The 23087-nt window shown below is 40.6% G+C and overlaps 1 protein-coding gene across 4 annotated transcripts in view; it reads left to right on the forward strand.

Moving 5' to 3' along the window:
- TRIO (trio Rho guanine nucleotide exchange factor) overlaps window positions 1-19637 on the forward strand; it is a 260532-nt gene extending 240895 nt beyond the window's left edge. For 3 of the 4 annotated variants that reach the window (XM_076330348.1, XM_076330349.1, XM_076330350.1), the window contains 10 exons: window positions 549-1318; window positions 5537-5784; window positions 6590-6728; window positions 7648-7675; window positions 8786-8948; window positions 11070-11191; window positions 13707-13785; window positions 14468-14668; window positions 15340-15478; window positions 17000-19637. In XM_076330348.1, coding sequence (XP_076186463.1) covers window positions 549-1318; window positions 5537-5784; window positions 6590-6728; window positions 7648-7675; window positions 8786-8948; window positions 11070-11191; window positions 13707-13785; window positions 14468-14668; window positions 15340-15478; window positions 17000-17542 — 2432 coding nt within the window. In that variant the 3' untranslated portion in view covers window positions 17543-19637. Of the gene's footprint in view, window positions 1-548; window positions 1319-5536; window positions 5785-6589; window positions 6729-7647; window positions 7676-8785; window positions 8949-11069; window positions 11192-13706; window positions 13786-14467; window positions 14669-15339; window positions 15479-16999 lie in introns of those variants that run through there. The other variant, XM_076330351.1, reaches the window with a different exon arrangement.
- Window positions 19638-23087: the final 3450 nt, after the last annotated feature.

Here is a 23087-nt window from a genome sequence, read left to right on the forward strand (position 1 = left end):
AAGCCTTTAAAGGCTAAACCCAAGCAAATTTTAAGCATCTATTCAGAATATGTTTTGCTGGTGTTATTTTGGTGGCCATTGTCACATCTTACTGTGGCAACAACATTGATATTCTGCAGGAGAAAAGTAGAAGACGGTAGTGTCTGCTGTGACACTAGAAGGTTCTTGCTGTATTTTTTTATCCATCGGTTGTTGCCACAATCTAGATTTTTTTTAAAGAGTTGTAATGGATGGAACAACGAGCTGAGAATTCAGAGTCACACCTGTTTTTTCCCAGCTTGGCTGCTGGCTGACAATGTGATCCTAGAGGAAAACATTTCTCCCTGGTTTCAGATTTTTCATCTTTAATAGAGGTACCTATAACAGGTCATGAAGGTGTGATATAGAAAAGTGACTTAAGGTCTATGGCATGACCAGCATTGCTAAGGGAATTTATCTTACTTGAACAGCACTCCCCTTTTGCCGGTAAACATGTCTGCTTTAAATTGTTCCTGTTCCATTTCCTGCCCTCCTTTCCCTGATCGCCTCCCCTCCCACCCCCATTACAGCCTTGACATCCCCAATCGAGTACCAGAGGAATCACAGCAGTGGTGGAGGCGGCAGCGGGAGCAGCAGCGGTAACAGCAGTGGCCCCAGCAGCTGTAGTGGCATCCCCAGCTCCAGCCGTAGCCGGCCATCCCGGATCCCCCAGCCTGTCAGACACCATTCCCCAGTCCTGGTCTCCTCTGCAGCCTCGGCCCAAGCAGAGGCAGACAAGATGTCAGGTATGTCCATTCACAATCTCTCCCTGCCACACTACACCACCTCCTTAGAAACTGGCCTGAGCCAGCCAGACAGGCACCCTCCCAATGCAGAACCGGACGGTCCTCAGAGAGAAGCTGAGCAGATTCCCAAGATGAAAGTTATTGAAAGTCCCAGGAAGACAGCGGGAAACATTTCTGGCTCAGCTGACGGAGCCCAGAAAGACTCACGTGGAAGCTCAGAGGACAGTCGCTCAAGAAACAGCATAGGATCACTGACGCTTGGGAAGCCAAGGCCAGGAGCCATCTCACCAATGAACTCTCCTCTCTCCACGACTTTCCCTTCTCCTTTTGGCAAAGAAACCTTTCCACCCAGCAGCCCCCTGCAGAAGGGCTCCTTTTGGAGCTCCATCCCAGCATCCCCTGCCAGCCGCCCTGGCTCCTTCACTTTCCCTGGGGACAATGACTCCCTCCAGCGGCAGGTCCACCGCCACTCTTCACACAGCAAGGACACAGACCGCATGAGCACATGCTCCTCGACCAGCGAGCAGTCAGTTCACTCCACCCAGAGTAATGGGGTAAGAGCGGAGCACCTCTGTCCTGCGAGCTCTTCTAAAACCTTCCCATGCTCCCTTTCTGTGCGTTACCATCACTCTCCGTACTAACTTCTGGCTCTCCAGTGCTGTACTGCTCTGAAATAATCAACTGTTCGAATATCTTCTGCACATTAAAAAAACCAAAATTATCTACCTCTCTGTGTATGTATACATACAAACATGGGTATGTATACAGACACAAAAGCAACTGCTAACATTAGATGCAACTTCTGCCTCTGCTGAAAACATAGATCACTAGGCTGATACTTACTAACTTGCTCTCCTTGCTTTTTTCGTCTCTAATTTGAAGGCACATAATTAACATGCTGAAGCGTGGCAGCCAGAGCACCTTGGGGTATGCATTGCAGCCAGCACTTAAATCTGACTTCGAGATTTTGGCAGACTGCCTTGGGGCTTTTTTTCCCTTTCACACACAAATCCGCCACCATTGTCCTGTTGAGTTTTAACTTCGTGGAGACATCTACAGTACATTCCCTGGGCTGCTTAATTTTTATTTTTTATTAATTTATTCTTCCCCCCTCGCCTTTCAGCCTTAGTTGATGTACAACATTCTCTTTTTAAACCCTGTGTCTGGTCAAGGAAGCTTCCTGCAATCCACTCAAAATAGGCCAACAAAACCTAGCTAAAATAATCTTCCTTCTACTACAACCAAATCAAATAGCGGCTCCACTTGTCTTTTCTGCTTTGTAAGAAGAACTGGTTTAGGGCATCTGGAGATTCGACCTTTTAGTATGCACTTGGTGTGTTTGTGCGGAAAGCTGGGGTATCAACAGAATCCACATTCTCTGTAATAACGTCCACCAGGAAATGCAACACAGCAATCACAGGGGCATGTGCAAATATATAGCGAAAATTTCAAGGCACTTGCCGTGGATGTGGTAGGCAGGCTATGGTGCCTTTCTTTTTAAACTCACATTTGATTTTTCTCTTTAAGTCTTGTGTTCACGAACGTTTGTTTTTTCCGCTCTCTCACAAATCGTATGCAATACCAATTTTGCAAATCACCTAACTTGCCGGACGATTTTAAATGCATGCATTTCTTTATAGAACTGTTTAACACAGAGCTTTCTTGACTTCTTAGTTCTTATACTTACTTTTATAATAGCTTCAGAAGAAAAAAATATGCTTTGCATGTATCGTATTTTTATCCCGATCTTCTTTCAGCTTTTCATCTGGTTTAGCTCTGTCTTGTGTTTATCTTCAGTCTAGCAAAACGTGATGATAATATAATATCTGGAATAATTGGAGTATTTCACAATTGCTGCACAGCATGTGAATCAAGATGGTGGTACTTTTTATATGCAGAGAAGACTTGCATTAATTGATGTTGTTCCATTAAAAAAAGAGAGAGGGAGAGACAGGATGGCACTGAGTTTTCAAAATTTGAATTTTGAGACTATCTCAGTAAAGACACCATTGCTTGTTTTTATCTTACTGTAAAACGTAATATCTGAATGCATGCCTTCTGCTTCACAGCTGTGTTTCTTTTAGTTTGGTAATTGAGATGGGTCATAATTCTTCATTTATAACCCCATTTCTAGGCCATACTTTAGCAGGATTTCACACCACATTCAACAGTCTAGAGAAAATGGGTTGCGAAGGTTTATTTTGATTTAACCATTTGTGTGTGTATTTACATGCATATATGGTTAAGGAAAAGTTACTTCTAAGAAGAAGAAAAAGGAATTGATTTTGCTAGTATTTCAGGAATATAGGAGGATTTTTTTTATATTTTGATTATAAATCCTCCTCTAATCCCATGATTGAGGTTGGTGATGACCACCAGAACTTTAAGTAGAAAAACATTAACTGTGCAAGAATTATTACTTCCTTGCAACACAAAAGAAAAAGCTATCTTTCTGTGGTGAGAATAAATTCTGATATAAACACATTCACAAAAACGTTTGTCACTTAGTGGTTACCAGACATTTGTTTATTTAAAAGATTTATCTCTCCTTGTTGAAAGTAAGAAATATTCAGAGTTTTATATGATCCTTCAAGATTTAACTATGAAAAAGAAATATTATGTTACAGGAAGGTGAGTCCTGCAGTTATACAAATTCTGCTGCGTGCTAAGAAACAGTATGCTCAGGAATAGTGTGTGGGGCAAGGTTTGGGACTTAGGTTGGTTTTGCTACTTCAGCCTTCCCTTCCTCTTCTCCTGTAAGTCTAACAGAAGGAGTTCAAAAAAACAGCTTTCTCTGAATAGAGTTGGTTTTCATCTAGCTAAAAGAATCTAGCAAGTTGTAATCTTAACTTAAACAATGACTGAAAATGAGGCTGATTTTTTGGTTCTACTATTCCCAGTTTGCCTGAATCATGGAAGGGGCTTGCTAATAGGAAAAGACCACACAGACAGCCCTGCAAGCCAGACAAAGTGACTTCTCCCACTGGAAATAGAGCATCTGGAATTAAACATAAATATCCTTTAGTAGAGGTACAATCCAGGATGAGAACTTTCTCTGTGGTAGCATTGCTTCATCATGGTAATAGGGGAAAAAAGACAGAATGGACTTGACTCACCCGGTTGAATAAAATAGTTCAGCTAGAATAAAATGTACAGACTCACTGGAAACCCAAGCATTAATGTGCTGCACATGCTATGAATGAGTAATCTGAGAATATTCCTTTCCAAATGTCTTGGTTTCTCAGTAGACTAGCCAGCCAAAACACTCATGGGGAATCACAGACACCAAGAGATGGAGTGACTTGTTCAAGGCCATTAGCAGGTTGGAAGAGAACGTGGTTTTCCAGGTGCTCAGTGTACCATGCTGTCCACTGACCCCTGCTGTATCTCCTCAACAGTGAGGGGAGAAATATCTGACAGTTTTGAGAAAAAACGGTGACACTGTTTTAATCCTGTGTGCCAAGCTTTCCACTCACTGCTAGCACATACGTGGTTCTAACGTGTGGTTATGCTATGTAAGCCATAGCAGTCTCCAGCTACAGCTGGGTACTGATTTTCTTCTTCAACTCAGCTACTACTAAGCAATAGTGAGCCCTCACTGATAGTGAACTGAAACAGTCTGAAGCAAGAACAGAGATAAAAGGTAGGCACACACACATACACGCCTCATGCCACACCATTAATAGGCCATCCACTTCGTTTTTATCTTGTTTCAAGAAGGAAATAAATTATTTCAGGGAATAGGTTGCATAGTCTGATAATAGATTTCACACTTCTGTTTATTAAACCTCATATGAGAAATGCATGCAAATGGACAAAATGAGTCTTACTTTTAAAAGATAATAATTTCCAGTGGATTTGTGTCCAGGAGAAGGTGTTTTGTTTTGAAAAGTAGCATGACTTTTAATGTACACCTGATCAGCCATAATTAGCTTTCTGCAAATGCTCGGTGAGGAAACGAACAACATTCACGAACACTAGTTGAAAGTTTATGATAAACAGCTAACAAACACTCAGCTGTCATAGTCATTAATCAGTTAGGAGTGAGATTTCCAGCTTTATTCTGATAGTTCAGTGGGCCTATTTTGCCCAAGAAATGAATAATTTCTTATTTCAGTAATTTACCTCATCCTATGCATTTAAAGGAACAAACCTGATCATACAGATTCAACCAGGGACAAGCCTTGAGGTTTTGAGAGACACTGTCAAAAGCCTATTTTGCTCTTTTGTACCTTGTCATGTTCTGCGTGCAGAAGGCTGGTGTCTGAGATCTGACAAATAGTGCTAGGAAAGACTATATGTATTTTTCGTTGTTGGAATTTCTGGTCTTTATGAGGTAAAGTCTTGACCTATTATGATTTTGAAACTGCACCTGTAAGACCATGAAAAACTGTCCTATGTGCTGTACTGTAGTTTTGTTGCCTGATAAAGATGCAAGGTTCAGTGTCTGAGCTTGAAAGGAAGATCAGTTGAGATCTATGTATAAACTGACTCTTAGTTAAAGGAAGTAAACTTTAGTAGCAGTAATGGGAATAAATTTCTGCAGCAGCTGTACATGAAGGTACTCAAAGATCAAACTAATTTGCACAAGATAAATAGACACAGGCAGCTCTAAAAGAGAAATTGTAGCTCTCTTCTTTGACTACAGCTTACGTGGATCATGCAGGTAATGGTTGTAATGTAGCAGGCCAAGAACAGCCTGTCTTCTTCACGAACTTTAAACTTGATTCTTTTTTTCTCCCCCTCTTTGTGCTTCCAATTGACACTTGCAGAGTGAAAGTAGCAGCAGTAGCAATATCTCCACCATGCTGGTGACACACGATTACACGGCAGTGAAGGAGGATGAGATAAATGTCTACCAAGGAGAGGTCGTGCAGATTCTAGCCAGCAACCAACAGAACATGTTTTTGGTGTTCAGAGCCGCCACTGATCAGTGCCCCGCAGCCGAGGGCTGGATTCCCGGCTATGTCTTGGGGCATACCAGTGCAGTCATCATTGACAACCCTGATGGAACCATCAAGTGAGTGCCTGGATGTGTGTAGAAGGGAAGGGGGAAGAAAAATTTCCAATTTAGACAAGGCTTTGAACCTTTTAAACCAAAAGTTGATGTGATCTTTGAGAAATAAATGAACATCAAGCAGAATAAGTACTTGAGAGGTCCCTTAGCAAACTTCAAAATATACGAAAGAGCCCAGAAGCACATATTCCTTATTGAAAAGCTGTAGTAGTGCAATCTTCTGGGAAAAAGTGATGAAATAATACCTGATTTAAGAGCAACAATAGTTACTGGTTTATTTAATAGAATGAGTTGTCAGGCTAGGCACCTTTGTTTAGGAAAACAGTCATAAATGTTTGTTTCAAGTGAAGTGAGATTTCAGAATGCCTAGATCTCCTCTTTGAGCCACAAACCTATTGAAAATATCTGGTTGTGCTAGGAAGATCTTTCTCAAATCTGCAATGGGAGAAATTACATCAAAGCTCTTAGCAGTAAAGCTTTATGTAAAGCTTCTATAGGCTCTTTGATACGGATTTCATACTGATCATTGCTCAGTTTGATTGACAGTTTGTATTTTCATATAGAAAGTTTACCATTCCAGCAACAATTTAAAGAAATACTGAACTACAGACTAATATTACTAGCTTGCTTACAGTTTTAACCAAGGGTAGCATCCCTTATGGAATACTTAATTTACTTCATTTCAGTATACTTTAATACAATGAAATAACATTTTGACATACTTTTCCAATGCCATTTGAAACTAGAGAGTATAACACATAACCTGGAGTTGAAAAAAATTGATCAAAGTTTAATGTTCTGTATTCAGGAAGTCAACGTCTTGGCACACAGCACTCCGTTTAAGGAAGAAATCTGAGAAAAAAGATAAAGACGGCAAAAGGGAAGGCAAGCTAGAAAATGGTTACCGCAAATCCCGAGAAGGACTTGCCAACAAGGTTTCTGTAAAGGTAAATGTTACAAAGATGTAGTAGTTTCCAAAAGCAGCTGTGTTGGGATTTCTTTAAAAGTAACTTCTGTCAGAATTTCACATGAAGGAATTGGAGGCAACCATGGTTTTAATGGACAGTGTTTGTCCAGTCTGAAAACGGGAAGAGATAATCTTTGAGCCTGCAAGCATGATATAGCATAAGGATACTGCAGAAAGAGCAGAGCGGTGCAGAAATTCTGGTGTTCAGATGTTTCTTGGATCTTTGTGGGTTGTCATGGTTTAACCTCAGCCGGCAGCTGAGCACCACACAGCTGCTCGCTCACTCTCCCCCCCGCCCTGGTGGGATGGGGGAGAGAATCGGAAGAGTAAAAGTGAGAAAACTCATGGGTTGAGGTAAAAATAGTTTAATAATTGAAATAAAATTGTAATAATAATAATAGCAATAATAATGAAAGAATATACAAAGCAAGTGATGCACAATGCAATTGCTCACCACCCACCAACTGATGTCCAGCCAGTCCCTGAGCAGCGGCCCCCCCGGCCAGCTTTCCCCCAGTTTATGTACTGAGCATGACGTCACGTGGTATGGAATGTCCCTTGGGCCAGTTGGGGTCAGCTGTCCTGGCTGTGCCCCCTCCCAGCTTCTTGTGCACCTCCAGCCTTCTCAGTCGGTAGAGCATGGGGAGCTGAAAAGTCCTTGACTAGTGTAAGCACTGCTTAGCCACAACTAAAACATCAGTGTGTTACCAACATTATTCTCATCCTAAATCCAAAACCCAGCACTGTACCAGCTACTAGGAAGAAAATTAACGCTATCCTAGCCAAAACCAGGACATGGGTACAGCTAACTTTGAACCATCTCTGTACTTCGTTTTCTACCATTCTTTAATTTCTTATAATGTTATAAGGACATTAATTCTTTAATTTCTCCTTTCCAGCTTCTCAATCCCAATTACATTTATGATGGTAAGTTGCTTTAACTTGTAAAAGTCCCAGTGAATATAATTTGATTAGAACATGTTTTACTTTGTTTTAAATTTGCTTGACATAGAATCATAGAATCATTGAGGTTGGAAAGACCTCTAAGATCATCGAGTCCAACCGTCAACCCAACGCCACCATGCCCACTAAACCATGTCCCTAAGCGCCTCATCTACACGTCTTTTAAATACCTCCAGGGATGGGGACTCCACCACTTCCCTGGGCAGCCTGTTCCAATGTTTCACCACTCTTTCAGTAAAGAAATTTTTCCTTACATCATGAATTACGTCAGGAACTAAGTGGTTTTTATCAAAATATACATAAGCTCTTTTTGCATAAGGGATACAGTTAATGAAATGTTGTATTTATTTTTTAATATGCAAGGAACTAATTTTTGTTCACAAGTCCAAAACAACATAAAACACAATGACGATATGACGTGTTCAGAAAGATTTGCACTCTACTGCATTTGCATGGAGACTGTATGGAAGTTGGGCCTTGCTGAATTTGCAGAATAACAAGGCCAGGAATTGGAGACCACCTGCTTCATTTTTAACCTTGCACCCTAGGGAACATTCAGAGCCTGTTCAGTGCAGAGGCTAATCAGGACAAAGATAGTGGCCCTCTGGGGTCAGAGCCAAACTGGGTTTTTATCTTAATAAACAGAACCAAACTTTTTGAGCTGTATGCAAAATGGGAAACCGCTACAGTGCCTCAGTAGATGAGTGAGGTGTTTTGCAAACTTAGCTGGATATAAAGATAGCCTAGCTGAGGATGTCCTTAAATACTTTTCATTGTAGGGTTTCCTCAGCTTGCCATAAACAGGGTGTTTGGTTCACCATGGTAGGCTTCAGGGTTAACCGTGGCATAGCAGTAGTGTTGTGTCCAAGTTCATGCAGAGAAAAATTCACTAGACCTGCAGATCCCCATCAAGTGGCCTAACCACGGATGTGCTCCAAGGGTAGAGGGATAGATACACCTTGGAAATTTAAAGTACCATACTACTTTGTCTAATAGAAAAGCGAGTGTGCAAGGAATAGAAAAGCAAATTGATTAACTTCAATTGACCTAATGCCATTAATTTTCTTTTTCCAGTTCCCCCAGAGTTTATAATACCATTGAGTGAGGTAACATGTGAGACAGGAGAGACCATCGTGCTTAGGTGTAAAGTCTGTGGTCGCCCCAAGGCTTCAGTTACTTGGAAAGGTCCTGATCATAACACACTGAGCAATGACGGTCATCACAGCATTTCGTACAGGTACAGTAATTTGTGTAATTTTCAACAGGAACTGCTGAAATGTTATATTTTCTATTTGCACCCTTGGTGCAGGATAGCTTTTGGCTTTGAGGCATAAAGATAGGGTTGCCCTCAGACAGAAATATTTCACAGCTGGGATTTTCTGGAGATGTTGTGTAACTTCTGTGTATGGGTGGGGTACCGAAATGTTATATTCAGTTGATTTTTAAAAACAAGAAAATTCGGCTGGTACTTCTGATTAGCTATTGCAGAAGCCGTTGTGGTTCTGTCACGCTTACCTAGTGCTTGAACCAGAACAGTATGTTGTGACATGCCAGTGCTGTTACATGCCATCTGCCAATTGCTTATTTCCATTAGTAGCATTACCATCATTTTTGAGGCAAATGACTGCTTTCAGATCACACTACAGTATTTTGCAAAGAAAAGCCTCTGGTTCCTACTGACCTGGCAATGTCACTGTCTTCATTGTTGAAGCACGGAAGTTAACATTTTTGTCTGGTTTTAGCTTTGCTGTGATAGAACTTAACAGACTAACTGGGAACTCAAACATCTGATTAATAAGAGAAATTGCTGTATTTTGGAATGTGAAACTGTGTGTTAGAAATTTTTTTTTTCTGAAAATGCATTCTTTTATATACAGAAAATGTTGTTTAATGAGTAACTTCAGTGCGAAGAAGTGTCTTGTTTATGAATTATGCTCTTAATTCAGAATGAGGGGGGGGGTTGTGAAAACTTTCCTCAATAATAGATAGAAGAGTATGTCATCTTCTTAGAGGTTGTATGGTATAGCCCAGCTTACCTGCAAACTTGATGGCATGTTATACTGTTCTTTTTTACCTCCTGCTGCTTTTTCCTTTTCACTGGGTATAATTTTTTTTATGGGAGACAGAGGCATTGTGGCAGCTCTGCTACTGCATCCAGGACCATTGCGAGAGATGAGTAAGAGTTAGATTCACTAGGTTTAATTCACTGTGATCCATTACTGTTACAGAATTATATTCAGTAAATCATGTTGGCTGTGAATGACAGATTTTTAGAAATAATAATCATGAAATGTTCTTTGAGCTGGGGGAGGGGGGTCATCTTCCTATGTTCCTAAAATTTACATTCATTTTTTTTCCCTGAAATTAATCGTGTGGTGAAGACCGTGAAAAATAGTTTTTGGTTCAGTCAGTCAAATGACTTGCAGTAACGGGGATGAATCCAGAGGAAAACAATAAGAATGATAGAAAATCTTGAAAATATGCCCTATTGTGAAAGAATGACACAATGTTAGTGTTGTTTTGAGCCTAGAGGTGAAAAGTGTAGGGAGGACTTGCCAAGTATTCACATTTGTAAGAGACTTCTGCAAATAAAATTATCTGCTGTTCATGTCCATGGCAGATGGTCAAAAAAGTACTAGACAAGAATTGCACAGAAGAACAGCTAAGTAGCCATTTGAAGACAAACCATCAAACAAAAAGGGTGGTTGCGCAGTGAGAAAGATTAAGGAAGAGTCTGCAGAATCCTTTTCCTGTGGTCTTACATAGCTTATTGCTGTTTCTGCCCTGGAGCGGAGGGAAAACTTAAGTCTTCAGTTTCCTCCCATCCTCATTCTTCCAGATTCTGAGGTCTCCAAAACTGTGGTGAGGTGTGCCTTTTGTATTGAAGGTGGAGCCCTCTCTTACAAGGGATGAATGTTCTGAAAGTACAGATGTTAGATCAGCTTCTATATGCTGGGAGTCAGGAATGGAAGCTAGCCTTTCGGAAAGAACAATGATGGATGGTTGTCTCGATACGGCTTCTCATAATTTGAAGGAAGTGGAGGAAGCAGGAAGAAATAGGGGAACCATTTGATTTTTCAAACACAATGGAGCCTAGGACATGCTGAGACAGAGTGTCAGTGAGGATGTTTTTCTAATAGTCTGTAGGACATTCCAAGAGACTTGATGGACACAAAGTGCTCAAATTCTGGTAGACGCTTCTGAAATGGCAGGGGCAGCATTAGTAATGTTTGTCCAGAGAGAGATAGGGGCTAGAGAATAACAAATATTAACAGTGTCGATCTAACTTTGTCTGATTTCCATAATTTAAGGTCTGTAAAATGAATATAAAGTTAACGGATGCCATTGTGTTTCTCAGTGACTTAGGAGAGGCTTCACTGAAAATCATTGGCGTCACTGCAGAAGACGATGGTATCTATACATGTGTAGCTGCAAACGATATGGGTTCGGTTTCATCTTCCGCCAGTCTACGAGTTTTAGGTAGGCCTGTCTCTTTGCTTTTTTTAATCTAATTACATTCAAGGTGTCTGGTACCCATAGTACAGGAAAAAGAAAAGCCTGGCTCTTGGACATTCTTATATTAAAGGAGTATTATAACAAACCTTTTCACTTGTGATATATTACTTGTTTCAGCAGGAATAGATGCACTTTTAGGATGTAACTAGTTAGAGGTTCATACAGACAAGATGCCTACACAGTACTGTCAACATTCATTTACATTGTCTGTCAATACTAGTTCAAACATACTATGATAAAATCATATCATCTGCATGCTTAGTTTAGTCTCAATGAAAGTTACTATACCAACTCATATAATTTCTAAAGTGTACAGATAAGAAAAGAGTAGCATTGCTTTGTATTTTAATATGCTCCTTTGCTTGAATTGTAAAGCCCACAGTGTTCAGGAGAACATATAACTATTTCTTGTCTTTGCATCATGGATCTACACTTAAATTACATTATTTCAGTACCTAAAGTGAGGCAGCCTGAATGTTTGAGAGAGAATGAAAAGGAAACCTGCAAAGATGAAAAATGCCTGTGTTTTGGAGGCAGACAGCAAAGGAAAAAAATAATGTTTTTTACTTGATGTGTTTGATGGCATAGTGATAAGTTTCCCTGTGTGTTTGTACATTCGGTTATTTTTCTCTTAAGTGTTCTGGATCCTCCACTTTTAGAATTAGGGAAAACACAGTGAGACAGCAGCATAGCAGGCTTTCTTACATGCAGTTTATAACAATTGATGCTATCTGGGTCCTTTAATCTATTGAGAGGCCCACATATTTATCCATTGGCAAGAATTAATTAATAGATTTTAGGTGGAATGGCTCTGTCTCAAATTGACTGATAGAAAAGAAAATAAGATTATGAAGTGCTTCATTCTGTCTCTGTACGTCTGTCCCAGCTGATACGGGGACTTGTACAGTTGTCCCGAACCTCTCCAAAATATGTTCTTTCTCTCCCCCCCCCCCCCTTTTTTTTCCCCCAAAAAACTTTGCCATTTTCCTGGAATGTTGAAACCAGACTGTGAAAGATTGTCCCCCTTCCAAAACCTCATCTGAAATTTTTTGGGGTTTATAATCCGTGCTGCCACTTTGAGCTCAGCTTGTTGGCGGCCACAGTAAGTGCCTCACTGCTAACATATTGAGGTGGTGATTATTCCCAGTACTTCCTGCTAACTGACCCAAGACAGCCAGTAGTTAAGCCCTAGGATGGGTGTGTTGCAATATATAAAAGAGGCAGAAAACAAAATTTTGCTCTTTACACTAATGTTTCCTGAAAAGTAGAGGTTGTTTTCAGGTAGCTGCTACACTGTCTGATAACTTTTTTTTTCCCAGTTGTTGATTGTTATTGTTCATAATGAGACATAATGTAAGATACCTATTCTTTTTGCTGTTTCCTTCAACTTGCCAAGGTTACTCACTCCTGTACGGACAGTTCCCACTGCACCTGAATTAGTTGCACTATAGCATTTGTTCTGCTGCATTGGCCGAGCTGCTTTGGTGTGTGATCCAGTTTGTCTTGCTGCCACCCTGTGTCATATGGGGATTAACAGGACGGGGTGATTCCACTGATAGTGTATCAGCCAAGGAAACTTTATAGTCAGGGGAGTAAAAAGCTCTTGATGGACAAGAATCGGTGTGAAACTGTGTGCTTTAAGGAACTGGTGTAATGAGTGTCCTTCCTACACAAGTACAGAAGCCCAAAACTGTGATTTGGCCAGAATCAGAGTCACAGAAGTTGTGTAGACTAAACTGCCGTCTTTCAGCCACAGTCCTTGGTCTTACTGACCTTGTCCAAAAGTAAGCGTTCACTTTTCAATCAAAACTAAACCAGAATTTGGTATGTCTTGGTTACTCTGCAACTAGACTTCAAAAGACAGGCAGCTGTATTTCCCTAGCCCTTCTACTCAGCTCTACCAATACTTTTACGAAGTTCTGGCCCCAGTTCTTCTGCGACCATCCTACCCATCGTTTCCCTAGTCCATAAGACCAAAATGAAAACTCTAAGGCTGTATCACAAAGTAAGGTTTCAGCATCAGTCTATGAAGTCTTTTTCAGTCCTCTGGGCTTGAAGGACTTGCTGTTTGACTGTAGTCAATTCTGGTGCGTTATCTCCTCCAGAATACTCTTTGCCTTCTGTTGCTGTAGTAGTCTTCATAAACCATCAATAAAATAGTTGATTACAGAAATCATTTTCTTTCTGAGTTGCAAGAGGATGGACAGTATGAGGCCATGAGTTGCTTTTTAATATGCACACACTCAGCTTCAAGCAAAAGATGATAGGGGCCAGTCTGACTGAGGCAAATTCCTCCTGAAATCTATTCCCAAAGTGAATATGAAGTCCAAATATTTCTCCTTTTGCAAACCTCTAAAACAATCCATTGGTTATAATGGCAACAATTTAGTTCTGAGGAGGATCTGATGATATTAAGTGTTGGCCATACTGTCCTTCTCTCTCTCTCTCTCCCCCCCCCCCCTTTTTTTTTTTTTTTTAGGTCCTGGAAGTGATGGGATCATGGTAATCTGGAAGGACAACTTTGATTCCCTTTACAGTGAAGTGGCTGAGCTTGGCAGGTGTGTTTTCTGTGCTGATCTCCAAAGTTGTCTATGTCAAAATATTAATTTCTCATTCAAAAAAATGAAATTCTCTTTGAAAAATACTTACCATATGAACCTAAAAGGCCAGAATTACATTGGATTAAATAGAAATGAGGAAGTGCAAATCTTACCCGCACTAGATGGCACTGCATAAACAAAACATATTTAGGCTGAAGTGGTATCATAGCTTAAGGGATGTGTGTTTTTCAAATACTTTGGAAGGCTACGCAGTCTTTTTTTTAAGCATGCCTTACAATGACCGACACTGCTTCTGTAGTGAAGCTCTCCTAAACCTTTTTATTTAGGGTATGAGAACTACAGGCAGAAAAGTATGAAAATGAGCAAAATGCAAAATAAGTCACATAGAATACTTGTTTCTTCAACTTAATGATGACATTTGAAAGCTGGATGCTGCTCTGACTTGAGTTCTGTGCAAATGTGATACAACAGTTCTCTTATCAGGAGCTAATTATTTATACAGACAGGTTTTGTAGAAGATGCATGTACTTAAAACTCTTGTTTATGTCCAGAAACTGCTCTGTAAGGGTAGCTTATTAGAGATCTAAAATTAGATCTCTCTCAGGATATCTTACAAGGTAAAAGGTATGTCCTTAGTGCATCTCTCTGTTAATTCTTTCCTTTCGATATTATATTCCAGGGGCAGATTTTCTGTCGTTAAGAAGTGTGACCAGAAGGGAACCAAGCGAGCAGTAGCCACTAAGTTTGTGAATAAGAAGTTGATGAAGCGAGACCAGGTTACCCATGAACTTGGAGTCATGCAGAATCTCCAGCATCCCCAGCTCATTGGCCTTCTCGATACCTTTGAGACCTCCACCAACTACATACTAGTGTTAGAAATGTGTGTGGACCATAATGTTATCTGTAAAATACAACCTGTGCAGCTGACTTTCCAGGGCTTTTATAGTGGTTTATGAATAAGGAACTTTAAGGTTTCACAGAAGTTTGAAGACACCTAAATAAAAGATCGCAGGTGTCTAATGCTGTTATTAGAATGTTGAGTTTAATAATATACTCAGAAGGAAATAAGTTGATATATTAAACTGATATGTAGGTGATTATCTTAGTTTGAAGGTCCAGAAATTATTTTATATCAGGCAGTTACACGAGTGAATGAGGAATGTTGTGATCTGATAGCTTGATATCAAATCTCCTCTTCATACACTAGTCCTGTGTCTTCTAGGTGCTGCAGGCTATGGTTATTCCTGTAGTCTATGGCAGGACATATCTGGTCTTTCAAGTCTGGCTAAAACTACAGTATTTCTTCCTTTCCTTCTCTGCCTTCACCCTCTGCTCCCACTTCAGAATTGTAGGTGCGGGTCAGGTGTAAGTGACAGAACATTTCCACAGATGAACAAGCCAAACATCAGAAACAGTGATTACTTGATGCAGTTGTAGTTTTTAAGGGACGCTTGCCTTAAGCATTTTTTAATATAACTTTCAAGACTTACGTTTTCCTTTCAGTTCTGATATCTAAATTAAAACAAAATATAACCCTTGTAATTCCAATAGGGCTGACCAGGGTCGCCTTCTAGACTATGTCGTGCGATGGGGAAACCTCACAGAAGGGAAGATCAGACTCTACCTGGGAGAGATTCTGGAAGCTGTGCAGTATCTTCACAACTGCAGAATAGCACATTTGGACCTAAAGGTGAGGAGTGAATGGCATTCCTGGCAGTGTGTGCCATTCCAGGCATAAACCCCTCCCTCTTCTAGGAAACTGGCAGATCAGAGCATAGAACTGTGAATTGCTTTGAGACTGAATGAAGAAGAGTATGGGGCGGGGCTCCATCCCCAAATGCTTTAGATCACTCATAGCCAGCAAAGCAGAAACCTTGAATTCCCTGTGCTTTCTCCTTAAAGCTTGCTGGCCACGTGTGTTCCTTTTCGCTGGAAATAATTGCTGATAGGAACAGTTTTGTTTGATTTTTTTATTTATTTATTTTCTGAGGAACTTGCAGCAGAAATCCATTTCTTCCTCAAGAAGCGTAGAGTTTGTTGTGAAAGAGACTGCTTTTCCTCTGTTCCTGCAAATCTGTTTCTCATCACTGCACTTTGAGGGTTGTGGTATCTGTGTGAATGGTACCTGTTGGTTCTCTGTTCTACCCTGTGAATTTTACTTGAGCCACAAGGATTTGATGCATTCTGGTAGGAAAAGCTATATAAGAAGGTCTTAAGGTGAATAGTAATTAAAAACTTATTCTTTATACTCTTATTTTCCACCTGTATTTGAATAATAAGGAATTTGAACATTGAAAAGTCATCTTTGTAGGCAGGGTTTCTTTAGCCAAAAGGGGTCATGGTGAGAAAAAGAAAAAAGAGCTGGCATCTTCCCTCCACATACTTCTGTTTTCTAAGCAAACCAGTCTGGTCTGCATATCATGGAGACCCAACATTTAAAGTTTTCTAGTGCTATATGGAGTTCACCAGTACTTTTTCCAGTCTTAAAAACTAGTTGTAGGTAAGTCACTCTTATTTTGCTAAGATTACAGCCACAGCAGCAGTAGCTTCAGAAATAAAACCATAAAAATAATTCCACTTTCAGCTCACCAATCATGGGCAGTTCTCTTGAAGCCATGTGCATCCAACAGGATCGGCTGGTGCCATAGTCTCATGACAGTGTTTGACTTCCATCCGTACAGCTGCGTTACGTTAAAGTATCACCAAGTAAAGCTGAATTCTGTTGAAAGCATGATGAAAATTCTGACAAGATCTTCCAATCTTTAAATGGAAGGGTTTTGGTGTCTCTCTGTCATAAAGCAAATAGAGCGGTTGCTTTATTCACCCTCTATTTGTAATTGCTGTTCTTTAAGCTTAAGTTCCCACACACGGGTTCCTGTGAAACTTTGCAGAGCTGTTACTGTGAACATTTGCAGTATTATCTGGCAGAACTATATTCCCTGCAAAAATTATAGTGCCAGCAGCTGAAACACGTTCATTGCACATTGTAGTTGGCAAGAGACTGCCTGCCGGTTGGTCTGGGGGAAGCCTTGGTAGGACTGCCTTGGAGCTTTACAGAGCTGGCCTTCAACAGTAATCCTCATAGCTTGTAGCTGTTTGTTATGTTCTTGAGCTGACAGCACCGGCTGGGAAGCAGTAATGTTGGAGCATTAAATGTGTTTTAGACTGACTTGAAAAAAGACATTTTAACGTTTGCTTTTATGTTTTCTAGCCTGAAAATATTTTGGTGGACCAGAGTTCCACTAAGCCAACAATAAAACTGGCTGACTTTGGAGACGCAGTCCAGCTCAATACCACGTATTATATCCACCAGTTACTTGGAAACCCAGAGTTTGCAGCTCCTGAAATTATTCTTGGAAATCCTGTTTCCCTCACTTCAGATGTTTGGAGCATTGGAGTGCTCACATATGTCCTTCTTAGTGGCGTCTCTCCTTTCCTGGATGAAAGCGTAGAGGAAACTTGCCTGAATATTTGCCGCTTAGACTTTAGTTTCCCAGATGACTACTTCAAAGGAGTTAGCCAGAAGGCCAAAGATTTTGTATGCTTCCTACTTCAGGATGACCCAGCTAAGCGTCCCTCAGCTGCACTGGCCCTCCAGGAGCAATGGCTGCAGCTGGGGAATAGCAAAAGTGCTGACAGCATTGACATATCCAGACTGACTTCGTTCATTGAGCGGCGAAAACACCAGAATGATGTTCGACCCATCCGTAGCATTAAAAACTTCTTACAGAGCAGGCTCTTGCCAAGAGTTTGACCTTGCTTGAAGTTCTCTCTCATTCTCTTTCACCTGCCAATCAGACTGGAGATGGACTCCTCCTGCCAATCGATCAGACTGGAGATAGACTCCTCCTGCCAATCAGCTGTTGACTTGAATTTTGAGGAAAGCAAACCCCGAGCCAACCAGCTGCTAGCGAATGTTCGTGTGCAAACGCATTCCAGGGGGACCCACGCGGGGTGGCGCGGGGGACTGGCAATGCAGACTTCACTGGGGTGGAGGACGATAGCACTGTACTCTGCAAAAAGCAGTCACGAGCGATACAGTAACAGTATTTTATTCAGGTTTCTGCAAAAAAAATAAAAATAGTTTTTTTAATAAACAAGAGTTGAATTTTGCAAGTGAACTTAACTACCGTTTTCAAGATTTATTCAAGGAAGAAATGCCTATGTTCAAAGCACTGGTGTTAAACAAAAATGAAATCATGCCTGGAGAAGACTCACCAAAATGGCTGCCCATTGATACGGCCTCCATTTATAACATCTGGTTTTCACTTGGTCCTAGAGCTTTCCAGTTGGCTCGCCTGTATGTATCTCACGTAGCAGTGCACTGAGATCAGACTCTGCTTTTAAGTGCATCCAACCTCAAAGTTTTTGCATACAAATAGAATGAATCGTTTTGCTCTGATAAAATGTAGGCCTTACTTGTATATAGACTGTTACCTGCCTTCGGTCTGTAATTCCCCCCCCCCCCCCCCCCTTATCCTTTTTTTTCCCCTCCTTCCTAAATGGTGGTATACCACTGTGCGGGTCTTCAGTTTGGGTCAGTATTCGCTGTCCCCTTAGAAAAGGACTTCGGGTTGGTGCCCAGCTTGCCGACCCAATTGTCAAGCAGTATACAGCAGGATGAAATACTGTAAATGCACTCATTTGGGATTTTGTTTTCTTTCATATCATGTGCAATGTTGTGGCTTTAACATTTTATGCAACTATTTATGAGGACCTCTGTTGTAACTGTAATAAATATATAGAAAAAGCACATACTTAGTACGGCGAGCTTTATGGTTTTGTTTGTGTGTTTGGGGTTTCTGGGTGGGCAGGGGCGGGTGTGTTGTACCACACTGTCATTATTAGTTTAAGATGAGGGTTAGCATAGAATTTAGTCCAGACTAGTCAGTTTTAAGGATTGTTTAAAAAAAAAAGACAGATTCGTATCCCAAATCTCAAACTGGTTAAGAAGTAGGGTGACGCTTTTTAAAATTATTATTATATTCAAAATGCCAAAGTCTGACTTTCCCAAAATCAGTCTCAACACTTACTACTTTTTAGAATTTTCAAATCTGTGTTTACTTCTTTCTGTGAAATGAACAAATGAATTTTGTGCTCTTTGGTGAAGAATACATTCAGAAAGTAGTGGTCAGATGAGGAGAATCTGACACATAATGTAATTGTCTTAGTAACTGTTTTTAAGGTTGAAGTACTATTAACGTGAGCTATTTAAGAAGACAGAGATGGTTTTCTGTGCATCACTAAGTTCATATGGGTGTGTTGTCATCTATGTTTGTGTCAAATGCCATGTTTAAAGAAACCAAGCCGACATCCCACAATAGTTAGATATATGGGTCTTAAGCCATAACCTAGCTTGGGTTAGTTTTGAGCTTTGCGGCTTCCACTGTATTCTATTTATTCCTTTTTTGTTTTGGGGGTTTTTTTTGTAAAGTTGTACAGAAGCTTTTTAAAAAAAAACAACTGACTTCGAAACTGGATGTGTATTCGTACCAACCTCATATCATTATGTTTGTGTATTATTTTCCTTTATTGTTTTAGTTAAATTTTTGCTTTATTTTGCATGTATATTTCTTTGTACAGTGACGTTACATGTTTACACAGTATGACGTGATGTAAATATTTTATTTTGCCATCAGTTATTTTGAAAAAAAATTAAACATATTTGACATATTTGTCTGATCTCTTGCTTTAAGGAGTTTGAAAGTTTAGGTTTGGTTATATTTTAATTGGGCTCTGTACTTAAAAAGAAAAAAAGTACGTTATTTTATTGCCATAAAATTCACTTTAAATTGCAATGATGTATCTTTCTTTCATGCCTTACAAAATAATATTTGCCTTTGCTCTAAGTGTTGAGTGCTTTGTAGTGTCATGATTGCTTTTATATAAAACATGCATAACTCTAACTGTGGAAATTCATTACAGTCTTTATTAGCTAGTAAATTTTGACCAGCTGAGTTTTCTACCAGATGTTCCCAGTTAAAGACTGAAGGATCGTATTTCAGTTTAATATTAAACTGGGGAACGGATTTCCCACATCTTTTAGGCATTCCAGACTCCTTATGAAGAAAAGTTACTTTCAACCATAAAGACTTGGGTTTTGCAGCTAAACTCTGTTCGCATCCTATAAGGGATGAAGCAGAAAAGTTCTTCGTTGTGTGCATTTATCTCTCTCCCTTTTCTGCTATCATTAATCCATTTGCAATTCAAAATGAAGTGAAAGGTCAGGGAACGATACAGAGTGTTTATGCTTGTTACTGCATTGTATACGTGATTTTTTTCCACTCTCTTTTCCACTATTACCTGTCGAGTGATGAAATAGTCCCTTTATTCCTCACAATTTACTACTGAGAGAGACAGTTGAGAGAGACATTTTACATTGAGAGAGACAGGGAATATTCAGGAAGGATGTACTACCAAGGATGAGCCACTGGAAGCTTCTTCCATAGGCAGTTTTCCCAGGGAAATAGATGGCAACGTGCTCCATGGAAGAGTTTGTATCCTTGAGTTCTCGAAAATACTTTTTCTTGACTGAAGATACGCTCAACTGGGGAGAAGTTACCCAAATACTATACAGAGAAATAATACACTTGGAGGTATTTTAAGTAGCAGAGGTATGTTCTTCCACTCATATGTGAAAAAGAGTGCACTGTTTCTGGCCCTCTGGGAGCTCTGTTACTTGGGAAAGCTAACATCTTTTGACAGAGTGGACTTTTGCACTAAAACCTGCTGTTTGGTGCAAGAGCTTCCAGCTGAAGAGAGCTTGAATGATGGGCTCCTCAACTTGCATCTCTCTTAAAATGCTTTGAAGAGATAATGTACGTGGTAAGGTCCTTTTGTTTTGCTAAAGTATGTAGTCGGGGCTGCAAATGCCATTTGGACTCATTTGGGCACAGTTCTCCTTGACTGTCCTGCACACAACAAACCAGCACCGCAGTCTGACACAGAGTGGAAACCAAAAGCATGGGTGAAAGCAGCTAGTATGAGGTTTCCGATGTGGGAACGTTGCAGAGCATAGGGAATGGCAGTCAATATCATAGCTGAACGGGGGAAAACTAGCCAGGGAGGTTCAAGAGAAGAATGTGTCCAAATGTTTCTTTTTGATAATATACCCCAATCGCTTCTTACTGATCGTTTAGGAAGAAGAGAAGAGGTTGCCAGACTTTTAAAGTCAGTGCGTGTGTCAGTACTTTTCAAGTGGGGTTTGGGAGTGCAGCAGTTCTCCATTGCACATTTGATGAACGCAGCTTAACTTGAAAACCATTGTGCAACTGCCAAGCAGAAAGCCTGGCTAGATAATATTTCCATGGACAGGGAAGCAACCTACATTGTCTTCCTAATGGGCAGAGGCCTAACACATACCCGCCTGTGCTCATGAGGAGTAGGATGGGAGACCCTGGTTTTCTGTTGTGTGAGTATAGAGGTCACTTAACTGTAAGTCATCCTCGTTCCCAGATGGGGCTATTAATGTGTTGATGAATAGAAGAAAAAATAATTTTTTCTTTCTCCAAATCCAAAAGCATGTTCAGGCCAGGGCGCAACAGAGATCCTCCAGAACGACACAGCAAAGGCATCTGGCTTCCTGAAAAGATTTCAGTACCTATGCAAACCTGAGTGGTAGTAGAAGCAGCCTGAAAATATAATGGGATGTTCTTTGCTTGTAACGTACTGCATGATATTGTCAGGAAACATTAAAACCCCGCTGCTGAAGGAGTCAGTGTAGGACTCCATCAAAAAGAGGGGCTGGTGAGTAAGAAATGAATGTAACGAAGGGGGAAACCAATGGCTGACTTGAGGTTAAGCCCCATGGTTCTCAAAATCTTAAGAGAAATGAAAACAGGAATATACTTAACCAGCAGCTGTGGCTAGTGAAATCTGTAAGTAGCTGGTATTTAGTGAAGTATTTGGACAGCCGATCTTTGCTGCGAACAGCAGTGTATTTGTGTGCTAGGGATTAGTGCAAGGAGTGTTACCACGTCTGCTCCAGCCCAGAAGATGAGCTAAGCTTTATATACCCTTTCCGTGTGTGTATAGACTCGGTGTGGGTGCGTTACTAATTTCTCTGCTAGAGGGATTCAGCTGCATGTGGAGGTAGGTAGAACCAGGTAAGACCGAGTTTCTATATTTGTTTAAACCAGCTCCAAGTATTGTGGTGTTTTTGTTAGAACCACTGCTTTATCTCTCAGGCAAACAACTTCTAAATTTTTTTTTCTGAAATTAAATCTTGATGGAGGTTGTATTAGAGAGTAACAGACAGGTTTTGTATCTGTAGAGGCTGTACTTCCAGTTCGTTTTGCACATTCGCATCTGCCCAAGCAGTCAAGACAAAAGGCTTTTTCTGTGTGCACCATAACGCAAGAGCGTGATGATTTCTCATCGCTGCAAAGGAGCTGGTGCCCACTGTTCTCTCTCCTTCCTGGCAAGCAAAGACACATACCCAGCACCTCAGGCTTCACATGCCTGATGGTCGCCTCAGCATTTCCCAAGTAAATGCACTCAGCAGCCTTCCGTGCCATGCCGTAATACCGAGCATCAATACAAGAATGAGATCTCCCATTTTGCTGACCTGCCACAAGGACCAAGAGCCTGATGTGTAGGAACATCAGAATATGCTTCTCTCGTGATGTCTTTGTCCCCAAAACAGGAACACTTCTCATCTCCCCTAATTCACTCCCCTTAGCCCTACCCAAAAAGCTTCAGGGGAATGGGGGTGGAGGGGCAGTTAGAGTTATTGAGGAGAGCAATCTGATCTCCTCCTATTCCCCTAGTAATGCCAGGAGAGCCAGCGCCAAGCCTGCTAATAATAAACTCCCATCAGCCAATCTATGCCTTCCAATAAAAGAAGCCGTTATGAATCCTAGTATTAGAGAAAAGCACCAAGTTTCCAGTTTTCCCCACTGGTTGTAGGTTAAAATGATGAAACGTGCTAGAGATACATCTGAGGTTTAATACATGAACTCTTCGAGCTATCTTCAGGAAAGATGATACTCATGATGTTTTCATTGTCTAATTGTCAAGAGCAGTAATCTGAAAGCTGCTTTTTGAACGAGTTTTCTTCTTAACACATACGTTCTCTTGACTGCTGGAGGGACTTTTCGTCCTTGTTGTTTGGGGAAATGTGTAGATGAGGTACTTGAGACTGCATCAATTGCAGCCGATGAAGCTTTAGATTCCATCACTATGCCTGTGGTAGTGTATTAGTTCTCATTGCTCCAAATTTCTGGGTTTCTGAAGAAAAATATCTTCCATCCAAAGAGGATGAATATATTGAACTACAGAAAGGATGAAACCTTAACACC

Source organism: Aptenodytes patagonicus, chromosome 2, assembly GCF_965638725.1.
Source record: "Aptenodytes patagonicus chromosome 2, bAptPat1.pri.cur, whole genome shotgun sequence".
In the NCBI taxonomy this organism is placed as follows: Eukaryota; Metazoa; Chordata; class Aves; order Sphenisciformes; family Spheniscidae; genus Aptenodytes; species Aptenodytes patagonicus.